This window comes from Scomber scombrus, chromosome 13 (genome assembly GCF_963691925.1).
Source record: "Scomber scombrus chromosome 13, fScoSco1.1, whole genome shotgun sequence".
NCBI classification, from domain to species: Eukaryota; Metazoa; Chordata; class Actinopteri; order Scombriformes; family Scombridae; genus Scomber; species Scomber scombrus.
In genome coordinates, this window is record NC_084982.1 from 23327242 (window position 1) to 23342774 (window position 15533).

The 15533-nt window shown below is 41.1% G+C and overlaps 1 protein-coding gene across 2 annotated transcripts in view; it reads right to left on the reverse strand.

Annotated features, from left to right (window-relative positions):
- hdac4 (histone deacetylase 4) overlaps positions 1-15533 on the reverse strand; it is a 127219-nt gene that overhangs the window by 16636 nt on the left and 95050 nt on the right. For both annotated transcript variants that reach the window (XM_062432455.1, XM_062432456.1), the window contains 8 exons: positions 14955-15088; positions 13916-14018; positions 12306-12352; positions 9250-9357; positions 7463-7518; positions 7094-7181; positions 4998-5117; positions 4815-4912 (listed from right to left, as the gene is read on the reverse strand). In XM_062432455.1, the coding sequence (XP_062288439.1) occupies positions 4815-4912; positions 4998-5117; positions 7094-7181; positions 7463-7518; positions 9250-9357; positions 12306-12352; positions 13916-14018; positions 14955-15088 (754 nt within the window). The remainder of the gene's footprint in view (positions 1-4814; positions 4913-4997; positions 5118-7093; positions 7182-7462; positions 7519-9249; positions 9358-12305; positions 12353-13915; positions 14019-14954; positions 15089-15533) is intronic.

Genomic DNA, 15533 nt, shown 5'->3' on the forward strand with positions numbered 1-15533 from the left:
ATACACAGGGTGCGTGCGTCACTGTGTGTTACCATGCATCTGGCAACATTTCAGAAGAAAACGTCATGTAAAGAAGATGAAGAATTAAGATGGAAAAACAGAGTTGGAGTGAGAGAGATAAAGACGCAGAGAGCAAGAAGATGAAGGAGAGCAAGGACTGAAGGAACCAGTCAGGGGAGGAGTCTGGAAAAAGAAGTCAGACTGAATGAGTCAAGGTATGAATGAACAGTAAATCATAAAGGTGAAAAATTATGTCAGCGCTAAATTTAGTGTAAACGTGTCTAAAATGGTTTACATGCACATGTTCCATTGTGTCAACAAGCTTTCAATCAGACAGCGATCAAAAACCCATTAATTCATGGGAAAACCTCACAAATAACAAGACAATTATGTGATTACCAACCACTATGCTTAAGCAAGTTAATATTTTTCACCTCCTGTTTATTTTATTGCATGTGTTTCACATTTTTCTCTCTTTTTCTCCGCCCACTCACAAACTTACTCACAGCCATGGCCCATTAACATTTGGGCCATAAAAGACCCCACACTAAAGGATGTTGGCCACAGGCGCTTATGTGGGCTAACACAAGACATAGAGGGAAACCTTGACCGCCAAGGATTCTTAAACTACCGAGGGCTCCCACATCCCCCTCTTCCAACCTTGAACACAGACAGAGTCAGTTCTGGTCCTGATGCTGAAAATTGCTGGTGTCATCATTTCCAACCCCCAACCCCCCCTGGAATAAAAATCCTGACATTTAAAGAAATAAAAAGCCACAGCAATCAATTAGAAGACTAGCAGAAGGGGAAGCCAGTGGTTTTTAAGGAGGACTAATTGTGCGTGAATCAGAGACTATGTATGTGGAGATGAAAAAGCCTTTCTGTTAATTAAGGGAGGGGAGAGTTTACGACTCAGCCATAGCTACGGGACATCCTGAGCGAAGACGCTGCAAAGTAAACCACTGCTGGCTCTCTCACAGCTAGATCTTACTGTGAATGGAATTAGCTGGGCAAGCATGTATCATAAAATGTTGCCTGGTATGTTGTTTTGTTTACCTAGCAACAGGTATACAAATTTGTGCCAGTTTCTGTAGGTGTTGATGACTGTGTGGAAATGTTTTATGGTCATTAAACTCCAACAATTTGGTTTTGCACTTTTGCAGAGATAAAAAAAAAAGGGATGATGAAAATCAACGCAACAACTCTTAAGTCTCTAGAGAGGGTTGAGCTCCAAAAACACTCAACTAATGCACCTTGATAATTGTCTTTCTTGGACTCTCCCTGCCTGGTAAACACGCAACTCCACACCCCAGTCTGCAACTTAGCAAGTCTAATGTGGCTCTCCAGTTCTGCATTAACCATTACTGGACTGTTTTCAAAGGCTGAGTGAGTCTGTGGAGTTACCCTTGAAGTCTTCATTAATGGTCGCATGTAGTACACTTTATGTGTGAAAATTGATATCTATGATGTTGTTTAGTGTATTTTATCCAGCAGTATTAAAAATTGTGTGCTGATTCTTTTTATACTGGAATGAAGACATTTTTATCCAACATAATCACAGACACATGAAGTTGTATTTTCACTGCCAGCATCTCTGCTTATATGTGTCCATAAAACACATCTTCCTTTGTCCGTTAAACCTGCTTCTGTTTTCTACAGACTGCAAACTTCATCAGGCTAAACCTCAAAAAAAGGCCTTTTTCCCTTTGCTTTGCTCTGACTAATTATTCCTCCTCCGATTCTGACGGGTGCATTAAGTTTCTGGCACCTGTCATCTGATTTCAAGAGCAAAGAAATGCACTTGCACAGGTGAATACCAGAGTACAAGGGTAATTTTTTGATTGAATAATTTTGTGTAATAACTCTAGCTCCTATTTTATACTTTTTCCACATCTTGATTATGCCTTCTGATCCAATATACTTTTTTGGAGTGCAACAACTGAAATATGGCATGAAATGTGGAATGAAATGGAAAAGATTAGAATAAAAAAAGCACATGATTTTCATATTGTTTTCATAACATGTCATAAAATAAACTGGTTATTTAACATCTTAAAATATAATTACTTTTCTTACAAACAGATATGCAATCACTTTTGATGTCTTGTATGTTTTTAAGTTTTTTTCAGTTAAATTGGACACATTGACTCATACCATTAAAATCTCTCAATTTACAAGGCGATTACGTTACTATATACAACCTGTATTTACCAGAGCTAATTACCATTATCATCTAAGTCCTAGGTTTCTAACGGTAATATAATATTACGATGCCAGAAAAATGCCAAATGATGAGCCATTACCATCAGAGAAATTCATGTGCAGCCAACCAGTAAAAGGCCTGGCAGGGTTCAGTTTGGAAGAAAATATAAACTCTGCCCTTTAGAGGGTGCAGTGCTCATCAAACCAGCCAACAAACGGTTAAACTGGAGAGCTTCAGGGCTTTCCCCTCCGTTCATAAAAAAAAGTAGAGGAGAGTGGGAGAAGAGAGAGGGAATAAGAGAGCAAAAAACTCACACACGCACACTTACACTTCAAAGCCCTGTCATCTGGCGCTGCGGAGAGCTGGTTTGAATTAAGTTTAATTCTCCTCCTCTCTCGTCTTTCCAAGTTCATGGCAAAAGAGGGAGTGAAAGGAGGAGGTGAGAGAGAAAGAAAGAGAAAGAGAGAGAAGAAGAGAGAGAGAAAGAGAGGGTGCTTCTGGTTTTCATTAGGGCCAATTTTCTTATCTTTTTTCTCTGTGCTTTTTGGAGGCTCAGACTTGATCCCCTGCAAATGCAACGTGGCACAGGCCAGCGGAGGAATAGGAAGGTGCTGGCACGCATCCCAAAGAAAAGAGGAGAGGAAAACAAGGATATATAGAGAGAGAGGAGGGATAGGACCACAACACATTGATAAACAATGAGATTTAAATAGAGAGAGAAACTGTGTATCAGGTGTCCATGTTATGCGTGTGTAAGCACACTGGTGTCAAAGCTGCATGTGTGAACATTTGTGCATCTGTTTCTTTGTGTTCTTTTGCATAAAACATGCACCTTTATGTATGTTTGAGGCAAAGCCTTCTGCATTTCTATGAGCTTGTATGCAGCATGTGCATGTGTGTTTACACGTGTACTTGCATGTGTGTGTGTGGTAGATCTATGAGCTGAGAGACAGGTTTGCTGCTGTCCTGTGGGGCCTATAAATTGTTCAATACTGCATAGCCACAGGGGATTAATGGCGCCAGGGTCTGAGGGTCACACCAAAAATCTCCTTCATTTTATCTCTTTGGACCATTTCCATAATGCAAAGAAAGCTGATTCAATAACCAACAATTACATAAACAGAACACACAAACACAGTTCAAGCCCCTTCATATGCACTCAGATGCAATGCATGCACCCCTGAACAAACACATCAATACCAAAACTGCTGTTTGTCCAAGTGGTTCCACTATTTTAACAGAGTTTAATGTTAACAGAGTGGGGGTTGCTTTCACTTAAGACCAGTTTGTTACCTATTAGCTTGAATATTGATCAGCCCAAACACAGATGGAATATTTCCCATAATGCCTGTGCAGCAATACCCTTGCAAGAGTTAAAGATGTAGCCCACTGATTTTACACATTCAATTTAGTTTACTCATCACAATGAGTGCTACACAGCCTGTGAAAGCAGCTGTATAATGTCTGTGGCTCTGGCTCTTTAAAGTTTGAGAAAATAACTGCTGCACTAAAACTCGAAATGCATTACAAATTGAAGGTGTGGTGTGTAAAAGATATGGGAATTTGGGATGTAGTAAGTGTTTAAGTAAAGATAACATTGAGTTGCATTGAGGGAATTGTAGGATGTAGTGTTTTTGGTAGTGTGATGCACAAAGGGATTATAAATCCAGTTATCTCAGCCTCTGCTCCACCAATTATCACCCGTCTTTCTCTTGTGAGTCCACAAACTTTATGTCAGTTCAACACTACATTTCTGGAGAATCACATGAAAAATAAAAAGTATAAATTTCTTATACATCTTATTAAAAAGTTGATACTTGTTGGCAAAGTAGATTCAAGTGTATATGTATCAGCAGTGAGGAGCGTGTGAGTCATACTGCACTGGCTGTTTTTAGTGATGGGTTATAAATAATGTCTGTAGTATGATATATTTCAGGTAGTTGTCATCAGTGCACATGCACACAGAAGGGTAGAAAGAGGTGAATGAAGAGGGGAGGGAGGAATATAAAGGAGAGAGAGAGCGAGAGAGAGCGAGAGAGAGAGAGAGAGAGAGAGAGAGAGAGAGAGAGAGAGAGAGAGAGAGAGAGAGAGAGAGAGATCACAAGGGGTCTGTGGTGCATTAACGGGTTAAGGTGTGCTTCCGGGGGATTGCGTGCTGAAAGCTGTGAGAGTTCAGTGGACTGACGGTTTGATGTGTCTGGCTCAGGCCAGATGGACACACGGTCACAAACCATGGGCTCATCTTCAAAGAGTGCTGGAACCAATCCAGACCTGCTCCTTTGTAAGCAGCATGAACCAAATTTGTATGTGACATGTTCATGTCGGGGGGGAGTCCATGCCTGTACACTTGTAGGTCTTTTTTAAGCTGTGTCTATACATGCATATTTTTTGTGTGTGAGGGAGGTTATACATAGCCCCAGATAGTGAACCTAATAGAAGTCAACAGTCCCTGATAGATCATTGGACAAACAAGGCATTGCATACTCAAAGGGTGCCACAGGAGGAAGTACACAAGACAGATATTTAATGTCACAAGGAAAATCAACATCTACAACATGATCATTCAGGTCACAAATTGTCTCTAAAGCAGCAGATGATATAATTGTCTTACCTGAATGCAGCTAGGTACTCTGCATCACCTATTGGAGGTTCCAGTCCGCCAGTAAACGCCATGTTCACATTGAAGCCTACACCTGCTCCGGTGCCAACCTGGAATGCAAACACACACATATACGACTGGGTTAGTAACACATACATTTAAACAGCAGGGGGACAGACTGGTGGTCCCTCTCACCTCGTCAGGTGCTCCACTGCCAGGGAAGAAGTTTCCATCATCATAGCGATGCAGTGACAGATAGAGAATGCTGGGGTCACCGTAGAAGGCCTGCTGGGTGCCGTTACCATGGTGAACATCCTGTAAACATCAAAAAGTGGAAGGTTAGGGCAAACTCTTAAATAGAATGTGGAAAAATTGTGATTAAGAAGGCAAATAAGAACAATATCAGCTAAATTAGCCTTTGACCCTAACTGTATTGCTCAAACAACCAGCCCACAATTACACTTATTACAGAAGCTGTGTTGTGACCACAAGAACATCAAAAGACATGGAAAGTGAACGAGTTGCACAGAGACATGACGATTAACTGCTGCACCTGTACTAAGACTGACTAAATGACAAAGCAATTCTGCCAGACAGTTAGTCTGCATGTCAGCTGCAGCCTGTTCTGATGTCAAAAAGGGACGGTCGACAGGATTCAATAAAACGCTCAACTTCAATAAGTTATTTTTTTTTGTCAACAACATGACATCAATTAAATGACCTCATTGTCTATGTCCCAAGAATGCATTAATACACAAGTCCTAAAATGTCCTTGTTGGCTGGAGGCAGAGTGGCATGACAATGAGGCTGCTAGCTGCACTTAAAGTCCCCCTGTGACAGACAGAGAGGAAATGAAAAGGCCCTTCAAAGGCTTTTGGGAATGGCCATGACCAGCTAGAGACGCCACTGAAGAGCACTCCTCCTAGACATGACCACGGCTTTGTCATACATTTTTAAAAATGACTTTGTCTGTCTTTTGGGTGGGGGGAAAGGGGGACAGTGTCTGACCTAAATAGCTAATCTTTCAAGCTATTTTTCTCCCTCACACAAGTAGATTATACGGCTTGTGTATTCTGTGTAGTTCTAAGATGTCCTGCATAACTACTATTGAAAACTGGCCACAAAATTATAATGGTAACACAAACAAGATGTGTAACAGTCATCATAACAACCCATTCCCATACATCTATATGCAGGACTAAACAAAAGGTCAGGTGGGTACAGCAAACTCAACCAGGAATCATGGTAAAAGTCTGCTTTTATACAGGGCTCTCACCCAAAGCGCTTTACAATTTGCCTCTCATTCACCCATTCACATAGACTCTTACACTGAGACTGCTGTGAGCTGGCGTGCAAGGAGCTAGTCTAACCATCAAGAGCAATTTGGGGGTTCGCTGTCTTCACCAAGGATGCTTCAACATGTGGAAAGGAGGAGCTGACACATTTTTGTTGTGAGGAGCTGACACAACACATTAATCATAATTTCTTGCTAGGTTTCAATTGTGCTAGGTTGGTAAGAGTGAATAAAACTTACTATACAAAAAAGGGGAGACTGCACATTCACAGAAACAAGACGGGGTTGAAACCTTGTGTATGGCTGAACTGTGTATGAAATGCTAGAGGGCTTTTAACTTAAAGCAAAAGATAGAGGCTTCTTTGACTGAAACCAAGTTGATTTGTTTTGTTTTTCAGAAACATTTTTCAACTATACATTCTGTTGTTATATCACACATTTTTTCGGGGAATGTAACACAATATAGTCAAATAATTAGAAACTTTTAGTCTGACTCTGTTCTAGGGTGATGTCAGACATTGACCGGCCAATCATCTCAGAGTTGGGCTGCTGGCAGAAAAATGTCCAAATAGGTATCATTCAGATAAACTGACCACATATAGCAGGCATGTCGACACTATTCCATACAGGGCCATGTGCCTGCAGGTTTTTGTTCCATCCAATCAAGAGCACACATGATTCGACCAATGAGCTGTTTGAAGACTGAGATCAGTTGATTAAATGAGTCAAGTCTGGTGTGCTGACTGGTTGGAATGAAAACCTGCAGGCACATTATAGCCCTTTATGAAATAGTTTGGACATGCCTGACATATAGGGAATCTAAATGGTTACTTTCTCACCTGAAAAAAATATTAGCCGACCAACAGTCAGTCAGTGACTCAGTGGACAGATATTTGTGTGCTCCGCTGTTGCCGTCCAGCAAAAAAGGTGATTGTACACATTTGCATACTTATTAATTCACCAAATAAATAGTTATGTGGAAAAACAATCAGCTCACCCAGTCTACGATGAGGATCTTGCTGACATTGAGCCTCTGCTGCAGGAGTTTGGCTGCTATGGCGACCGAGTTGAAATAACAGAATCCCCTGAGAATAGAGACAGACAAAAATAGTCATAAAATGGTAAATAGATTACATATTTACAAGCTAAATTGACTTTGTTACAAACATGCATAAACGCAAGCAAAGCTTTCAATGCTGAGGGCATTTTAACATTGACATTGTGTACAACCTGATTGAGCAATACTCTACTTAGATACATGCAATTAACATATATGAGAGAAGACCGGGTGAGAGTAAGGACAATTCATAGCTGCTATAATGGCTAGATCAGATATTTTTCTTGGTCAAATTTCAGATGCACTTACATAGGTGTGCTCTCTTCGGCGTGGTGTCCAGGTGGTCGCACTACAGCAAAACCATTCTGTCAGAGAAAACAAAAATCATTCACACAGTTACAAAAAGTCACATGGCCCATGGAAGCAGGTCTGACCTAAGGATAATATGGTAACTGGTAATCCTAATTGCACAAAAAATGACCGATGACCTCACCTTGACCCTCTACGAGTATGTTGGTCAATAACAACCCTAATCCTGTCACAATGTTTCTTTAAAACTGTCACCATGTTAAGTAATTCAAATGTGCACACACACACACACTCACTTAGAAACAGATGCTTACAGTACTTCAGGGTCAGTTAAGGGGAGCTTTGTTAAGGCAGGGACCTGCGGGACTCCCAGCAACTGTTTTTGGGGCTCCCACTGCTATGAGGGGACATTAGATAGATGTTCGGGCTGATGTAGAGCGAGGCAAGCTGGACTAATGATGTTGAGTCAGCTGCTGTGGATTAGCAGCTAGCCAGGAGATTATTGTAGAGACAACTGCCTCAGCTGGTTTTAGGAGACCCGGTTAAAGCAGGCTGCATAATACAATATGTACGTAGAAGTGTTAGAGACACTTGTTGTTTCTCATCGCAGAGGAAAAATAACTATGGATTAAAATAGACATTGGGAAAAAAGTAGAAAGCAACACATGGAGAGACAGAACTTTGTGTGGGTGTGTGAGGAGTAGATTTATGGCATTCTGTTGAGTTCAGAGAGTTGGTGCAGGTGGAATTTGGTGCTTTGGCTGTAGTAGATCCTCAGAGGACCATCTGTATGTGTGTAAGCATGTGTGTGAATGCATGTGTGTGCGTAAGCATGTGCACACGTGCATATATGTGTTAAGATCAGGTTAAGCTGAGGGCAAGTCAATACCTGTGTACTTAACCCTAGATGGAGAAAGTCCAAATTATTCATGTTAGAGTTCTGTTTTTTTTTCATCCCAGGGGACACGATCCATTTGATTTTCCTTTTAAGGTCTGATATTAATAATCACACAATGTGCTATGTAGAAAGACCAGACTATTATTCCTTCATAGTAATTATGCCCATATGTAGAAGTAGTACTGAGCACTAGCAATCTCAGCTAAAATCCGTGTGGGTATAAGCATGGCGTGCTACTGTCTCTCTGAGGAATGTCATTAGTCTGTGGTATGTTGGTGCTAAGCTAACGCTAAGTGTGACGGCTGCTCTGCAGGTGGTTGCGGTGTAAGGCTAATAAAGCAGGCCTGTTAGTGGGGACTGTTAACGTTTGCAGTGCCCGTGTGCCGGGCCTCCCTGCTGGGTTCAAACAGTAAGCAACCACTCCTGCCACAGACACAGGAAGGCTGGCTGGTGGGCAAGGCATGGCGGGGGTGGGGATGTCTGTCTGGGAGGTGCTAATGAGAACATTTGAGATAGGTGTTTTTGGCTTTGGGAGGAGGTTACGTTTCTCTCTTCTTGAGGTGTTGAGGTATAGTTCAAGGAACACAGTATGTCTTTTAGTGGCAGTAACAAGGCTGGATTCAACCATTTACATTTGTTATATAAAGATTAACACAATCCACAATGTATCTAATAAACAGCTTTGCCCCTTTTAAGGCAGATCTAAGGCGGTTTGAAATAACTTGAGTGGACACAAGGCAAACAGACCAAAATCAAACCCTTAAAAGTTGCAGCCATTCATTTATTTTGCAATTTGTCCAACTGAGCTTTGTTTCTTGTTTGCTCCTTCTTAGAGGTTATTAAATGCACAAACAGAATTTACCGCACAGACATGACATGAAACACACACCTTCAGTTCTCCCGACGCTACTTTGAATACCAGCTCCACCACCGAGCCGACGGCCAGACGAGCTGCACTGGATGAATGGACCTCATTCCAAATGGTGTCGCTGTCCACCTGCCAATATATACACACACAAACAGAGACATGCAGTCATGTGTTGTTTATATCAACTTTTTTAAAAAGCTGGAAGTATTGGCCTTTTGCACTGTTTTTCATTTATTTAGGAATTTAGGGACATTTGATGGTGCAGTTTATGGTGCTTCAGTGTGATAGCAATTGTAACGCTGTGAGCACATTTGAGATCATTTAGCTTGTGTCATCTCACAGCATCAAAGTTAGTGTTTGAAAGTTAGTCTGTTCTGGATAGAGAAGTGGCAGTGAACAGACTCATGGAAAATTCATTCACTGACTTCAAGACAAAACAACGGAGAGAAAGAGAAATCATGAGGCAGTGACACATATTTAGCAGCTTGATCATACAAACAGTCAATGCTGCATATGCAGACAGCATAGTTTCTGAATATTTAGTTTAGAATACTAGAAGGAGCAGATGTTGGATAACTGCATGTTAATTTTACAATCAATAAGTCTAATTTCAATTTGGAAAAGATCAATCTCATAATGGAAGTCCTTGATGAAAAACATTTTTTATGCTTTTCAAATCTACTGAAAATAGAGGAATGTCAATCTGAATACACAGAAAATTAAAATAAAGCACATAAAATTATTTTAAGATTTGGAAGAACCAAGTGGAGCAAAAAATTGAGCATTTCTTCATATTTATTTATTTTATACAGTAAAAACAAAATTGCAGGATTGATTGTGTGTGTGTGTGTGTGTGTGTGTGTGTGTGTGTGTGTGTGTGTGTGTGTGTGTGTGTGTGTGTGTGTTTGAGTGTGTTCAGACACAGGGCAACCATTCAGTGGTCAAACCTGATTAATGCTGAAGCACGGACGGCCCTCAGCCCCAATCACAACAGTACATCCACACAAATGTATACACCACACGCATACACGCCGAGCGGACCACAATATTCTATGTGATTGATTGTAAACACAGCTATGCACAGGATAATATACACGACTTCCATCAGGCATGGCAGATACTGCAGGCAGATGGAGCACACGATAAACACAGAGCGAAGAAGCTGGCAGAGGAAAAGAAGAAAAGGGAAGGTCTGTGTGTCAGTGTGTTTGAACTTCACACACATGTGCACAGCGGCCAATGCCAAAGCTCTAGCGCGGCTTTCTGATGTAAACTCGAGGCTCTTCCACTTTGAATATGTTAACCTTAGCCTGCCAGTCACCCTTTCTGTCAGACAGTCGGCCTTTTCATCCACACTGACAGCTTTTCAGTCAGTCTACTGGCCGACCGGTACATTAACCCTAGCCACCCAGTCAGTTCCTTCAACCAGTCAGTGTGTTAAGAGACTCCCATAGCTTTTCAGCCAGTAAGTCAGCCAGCCAGCCAGCCCACTTTCCGCTTGTCTTTGGTGACGGGAGTGATCAATGCTGGAGGAGGACTCCATAATAACATCCACAGAGAAGGGGAAAAAGCTTCTTTTTTTTAATGTTTTGCCAAGGAATTTGTTAGGAATAGATCTGTGGTGCATTTCCATAGGATAAAAAATTATGGCGTTGAGTGTGAGTACAGAGAAACAGGGAGTAAGAGACAGAGAAATGACGGTATGTAGTAGCAGAGTAAGTGATTGAGTGAGGGAGCAAATGTAGCGCCAAGTGAGTGAGTGAATGGGAAACTGAATCATATACAAGTCAGGTTAATGAGCATAAACAGATGCTGTGAGTGCTTTATTATTTCCCATGTTGATGTTAGTTTGCCTCAAGCCAGGAGTGGGACACAAGCTAGTCAAGGAAAAAGTGAAAGGGGTGTGTATGTGTGTGTGTGTGTGTGCGTGTGTGTGTGAGTGTCAGAGGTAGAAAAGAGCAAGGACGTGCTGGTATGACGGAATGATGGTTCTCCACAGGCTGACAGCCTAATTTCAGTCCCCCTTCCTCTGTAAATTTGTGTGTGTGTGTGCATGTGTTTTATGTGTGTGTATGACAGGAAGACAACAATTTAGTCCCATTTGCCATTATAAAGAGCAGAACAGAGCAGTGCAGAGCTCGGGCTCTTCTTGTTCCCACCACCGCAGCAGTTAGGCCTGAGGGAGGGAAGACGGGGGCAGAGAGAGAGAGAAAGACAGAGAGAGCCTGGAGGTCTGGAGGACTTGCAGAGGAGTTGGAGATGTCGAAAAGAGCAAGTGAAGGGCAACGTAGGTGTGTGTTATAGGTGTAGGTACGTGGGTGCTGGTCTGGCTTTTAGCAATCTTCACATGGTGGAAAAAGACAACAACACACACTGGTGTAAGATATCCGTTTCAAAAGACTGCGCTTCCAACTCTGAGCAACCATCTAAATCATTGCCTTAGCACACAAACATCCTCAAACACACTGCTATGCACACAAACAAAAACACCCCTCACCACCCCCCCCCCCCATCCACCCCCCACCCCCGCCATACCAACATACACACACAGACACACACACACACACAAATACACATTTGTATGCTGAAAACATCTGGTTACAATTACAAACACGGCGGAAAGGCAAGCAACAGCTTTTGTTGCCTCTGGTCCTTAAGGGGCGGTGTTTGTGTGTGTGTGTATGTGTGCGAGTGTGTGAGTGTGTTAAGATTGTGTGTGTTTGTTTGGTGGAACAAGAACAAATGGAACCATTATTTAGGCCGGGGGCAGAGAGTGAGAGGGTGAAGGAAACAGTTATTACACTACTATTTGATGATGCTGAAAGTATGCTTATTTGTTTCAAGTCAGATGGAACAGTGCCAGTTGGGTATTGATTAGATTAACACGATGTTGTAAAAACACAGCAGTCTATTACAGTAATTCTCCAGTGAGTAAAGCAGCGTGACTAACAATGACAATTTCCAAATGCAATCAGGCACACACATCACAAATACTTAATTACCTTGTGAATATTTGTAAAATGACTTATCTGCAGTTAAAAAGCACAACAGTATAAACAAAACAAAAAGTGACTTACCCCTACGCCTCCACATGGTAACCTGACAAACATTGGGCTCACAGAACCTGAGGTAGACACAAAGAAAATGACAATTAAAAAAACCCACAAAGAAACTGATAAAGAAAGAGCAAAAGGTTGCTTAGTGAAGAGATAACTTTCTGGACTTGCACACACAAATTGGTCCATGACCCCAGAAACTGCAGCATTTGACTTTGTGACCTGTTCCAGCAGTGAGAATATACAGGGGCATGTCTTAATTGGGCAAGGTGAAGAGAAAAAGCATCTCATTACCCTCACGATCAAAGTTCGCCCTCATCAGGCGAAAAAAACAAAGTTTAAACCAGAAAGAGATTTCTTTTCTGAGACATTGAACTATGATTTTCTGACAGGTCAGACAAACAAAATGGAAAAAGAAACAAAATACTTAGTCTGGAAATAACATTTTTCCCTTTTTAATGCCAAAACCTTAATTTTTTCTGTGTAAAATACATGAAAAACAGTCTTTTTTGAGTTCACAGGAGGTTACACTCTAATTTGAATTTAATCTATATGACTTACCTGAATTATGGGTTTACAAGACATGTTGCAATGTAAAAGCTTTACTGCCCAGATTTCAAAACCCTAAACTGATGTAAATCTAGTGTTGACAACTGGACTAATGTCATGCTTTATGACTAGAACAACACATTGCTGCAGCTCAATGGGCATTACCCAGGTCTGGGATCCCATTATGGCTCATTGCACACACACGCTAACTAACAGTGTGTGACAAAGAGACCATATTTCATATTGCGAGAGTATAACTTAATGTTGTGTCTATGGATACTTGAATTCCTGTCTAGTTCCTACTTTATGACTTCATAACAGTTTGTATTTTCCTTTCCATTTCTTAATGTATACAAACCCACATGTGTGTTAAACCTTACACTAGAGTATCTCATAATACTCCTATGTAAAGAGAGAGTAATAATAAGGGGAATTTCTGTCTCTGTTGGAATGAAAGCTGAGATGACCACTGGGATATGCCCCTTACTGTAGGTGTTTGCACATACACTCACACATATACACACAGACTGCCTTGGCTACACCTGCGCTTTGAGCCACTAAAGGCCAGTACTAAGTGACTAAGCAGCTTTTGTGAATTTTAATTTAACTGCTTCAGCGGGTCCTCGCCTTATCGTAACACCTCCAGGACTTTATTAGATCAGACCTTTTGTTATGACACGGTTTAAGCATTAAAACAGATTCTTTTAACAGACGCTGCAGATTCACAGTGTTCGCATGATGGGTTAGTTGAAGACTCAGTCTGAGTTTTAGTTTGCTCAATTGGACAAAGTCATTTGATACTTAATGTTCCATGTATAGATGTAAAGCAATATGTAAAGTGTAGTGTCAGTGTTGCACCTGTTTGGTAAGTACTATAAAACTACATTCATCTCCATGCTCAAAAACCTCCGTTTAAAGCTACCACAGTTTGGCAGATTAATCTTGATTGAGCAGGAGGCAAAAGAAAGCAGTCAGATTGCCTATAATGGACACAATAGAAGGACATTTACACTGCAGTTGGTAGATTGGCTCAAATTAAGAGTGTTTGTGGATTTGTGTGTATGTATCAAAGTGTTTCTTACAGTCAAGCTTCTGCCGCAGTGGGTTGGTTCCATACAGCATAACGTGGGCTTCAGAGTGGACTGTTTGTAACTCTTCCAACGAGGCTTTCCTACCGCGGATACACTGCACACAAAGAAGGACGGTGGAGAAGGCACAGATGGAAACAGATGAGACAGAGACAGACAAATAATGCATTTTGTTAAGTCTTCACACTCACCATCCAAGATAGTCACCCGAGGAGAACGCAACGAGAGAGTGAGATGCTGCATAGATGTATGATTGTGAGTACAATCAGGAGTAAGTATTGCATATAAGGAGGCCAACTAGTGTCTGCATGCATAAATCAGAGTTTTGGATCATTTTCAAGCCATAACTTTATAGTGTGTGGTTTTCATTTAGGCCAAGTGTCAACAGAAAATAGCTAAACACTGCCCCCTTCTGGTCCTGATAACAACTTGCACCTTGCGGACAGAGACATGCCCTTTGACTAGTAACATTACAATCCTTTTGAAATATTTTATTTCAGATTTATCATCAACAAATTGTTAAAGAAAGATAAACAGCAGTACACAACAGGTATACACAGCGGAGAAAAGAGAAAAAAATACAACGGGCATGTTGTATAAAAACATCCTTCCCATCTTGCAGCGTAAAGAGGTCAAAATATTTGTGATATTTGACATGCATAAAAAAACCATGAAAGTTACTTTAAATTGCTATAGTACACTGTCTTTTTTATTTATTTTGTTTTGGCCTTTCTTATTTGCATTTGCATTCAAAGGACAAGGACTTACCTCTGAGTGCTGATTATACATAATTATCTGTGTGAGCTTGTCGATGTTAAGTACACACTGTAATTTGGATGATGGAGGACAGAATTTCACCAAACCAAATTAGCAAACTTTGATTTTTGACTCACTGTAGTTCTAGCACAGGACAATTCAAGTCTGGAAGGTTATATCTATTGTTATATATAGTGGATATATTCTGCCGTCTGTCTCCTTGTATTAACATTGCACCCATCAGGCTCTGTGGTCCTATGTAACTGTGGCCTCTTACCTCGCAGTGTGCTCTCAGGCCTGTTTCCTGTAGTCGGGACCAGATACTCTGGATGCGACCAGCATGTTCTGGATGGCTGGTTGTGTTACCACACATACATTGATGCTTCTGCATCAAAGAGTCATAAACCAGACCTGGAAAATAGACACCACCACACATAAGCATACAAACACAGAGAAAGAGGTTCAGAGTGATTGTGCATCTCTAAAAAGGACAGAACAGCCATCACAGTATGATTCCTGTAATCATACTATGAGATGCAAGTTATTTTTTATTTCACCTGCTTCACAATTGAAAAAAAGGTCATGCAATGTAGATCCACAGAAATGAGGGGTTTCAAAAAGTAAATTACACTTGTAGTGGTACAGTCAGAAGCCCTGTGGTTAAACACAGCTCATCATGCTGGGTACACCTGGAATAGGTTTCCTCTACCGTGCAATCAGCAGGAAGAACATGTGTTTCTAGATTACTGTTTGCAGCCCTGCTTTATGATACAACTCTGTTTGAGAGCAATGCGTCAAATCAAATGCATCATTTTCATATGTAGCTGCACTGGGTATTCGCATATGTATGACCTGT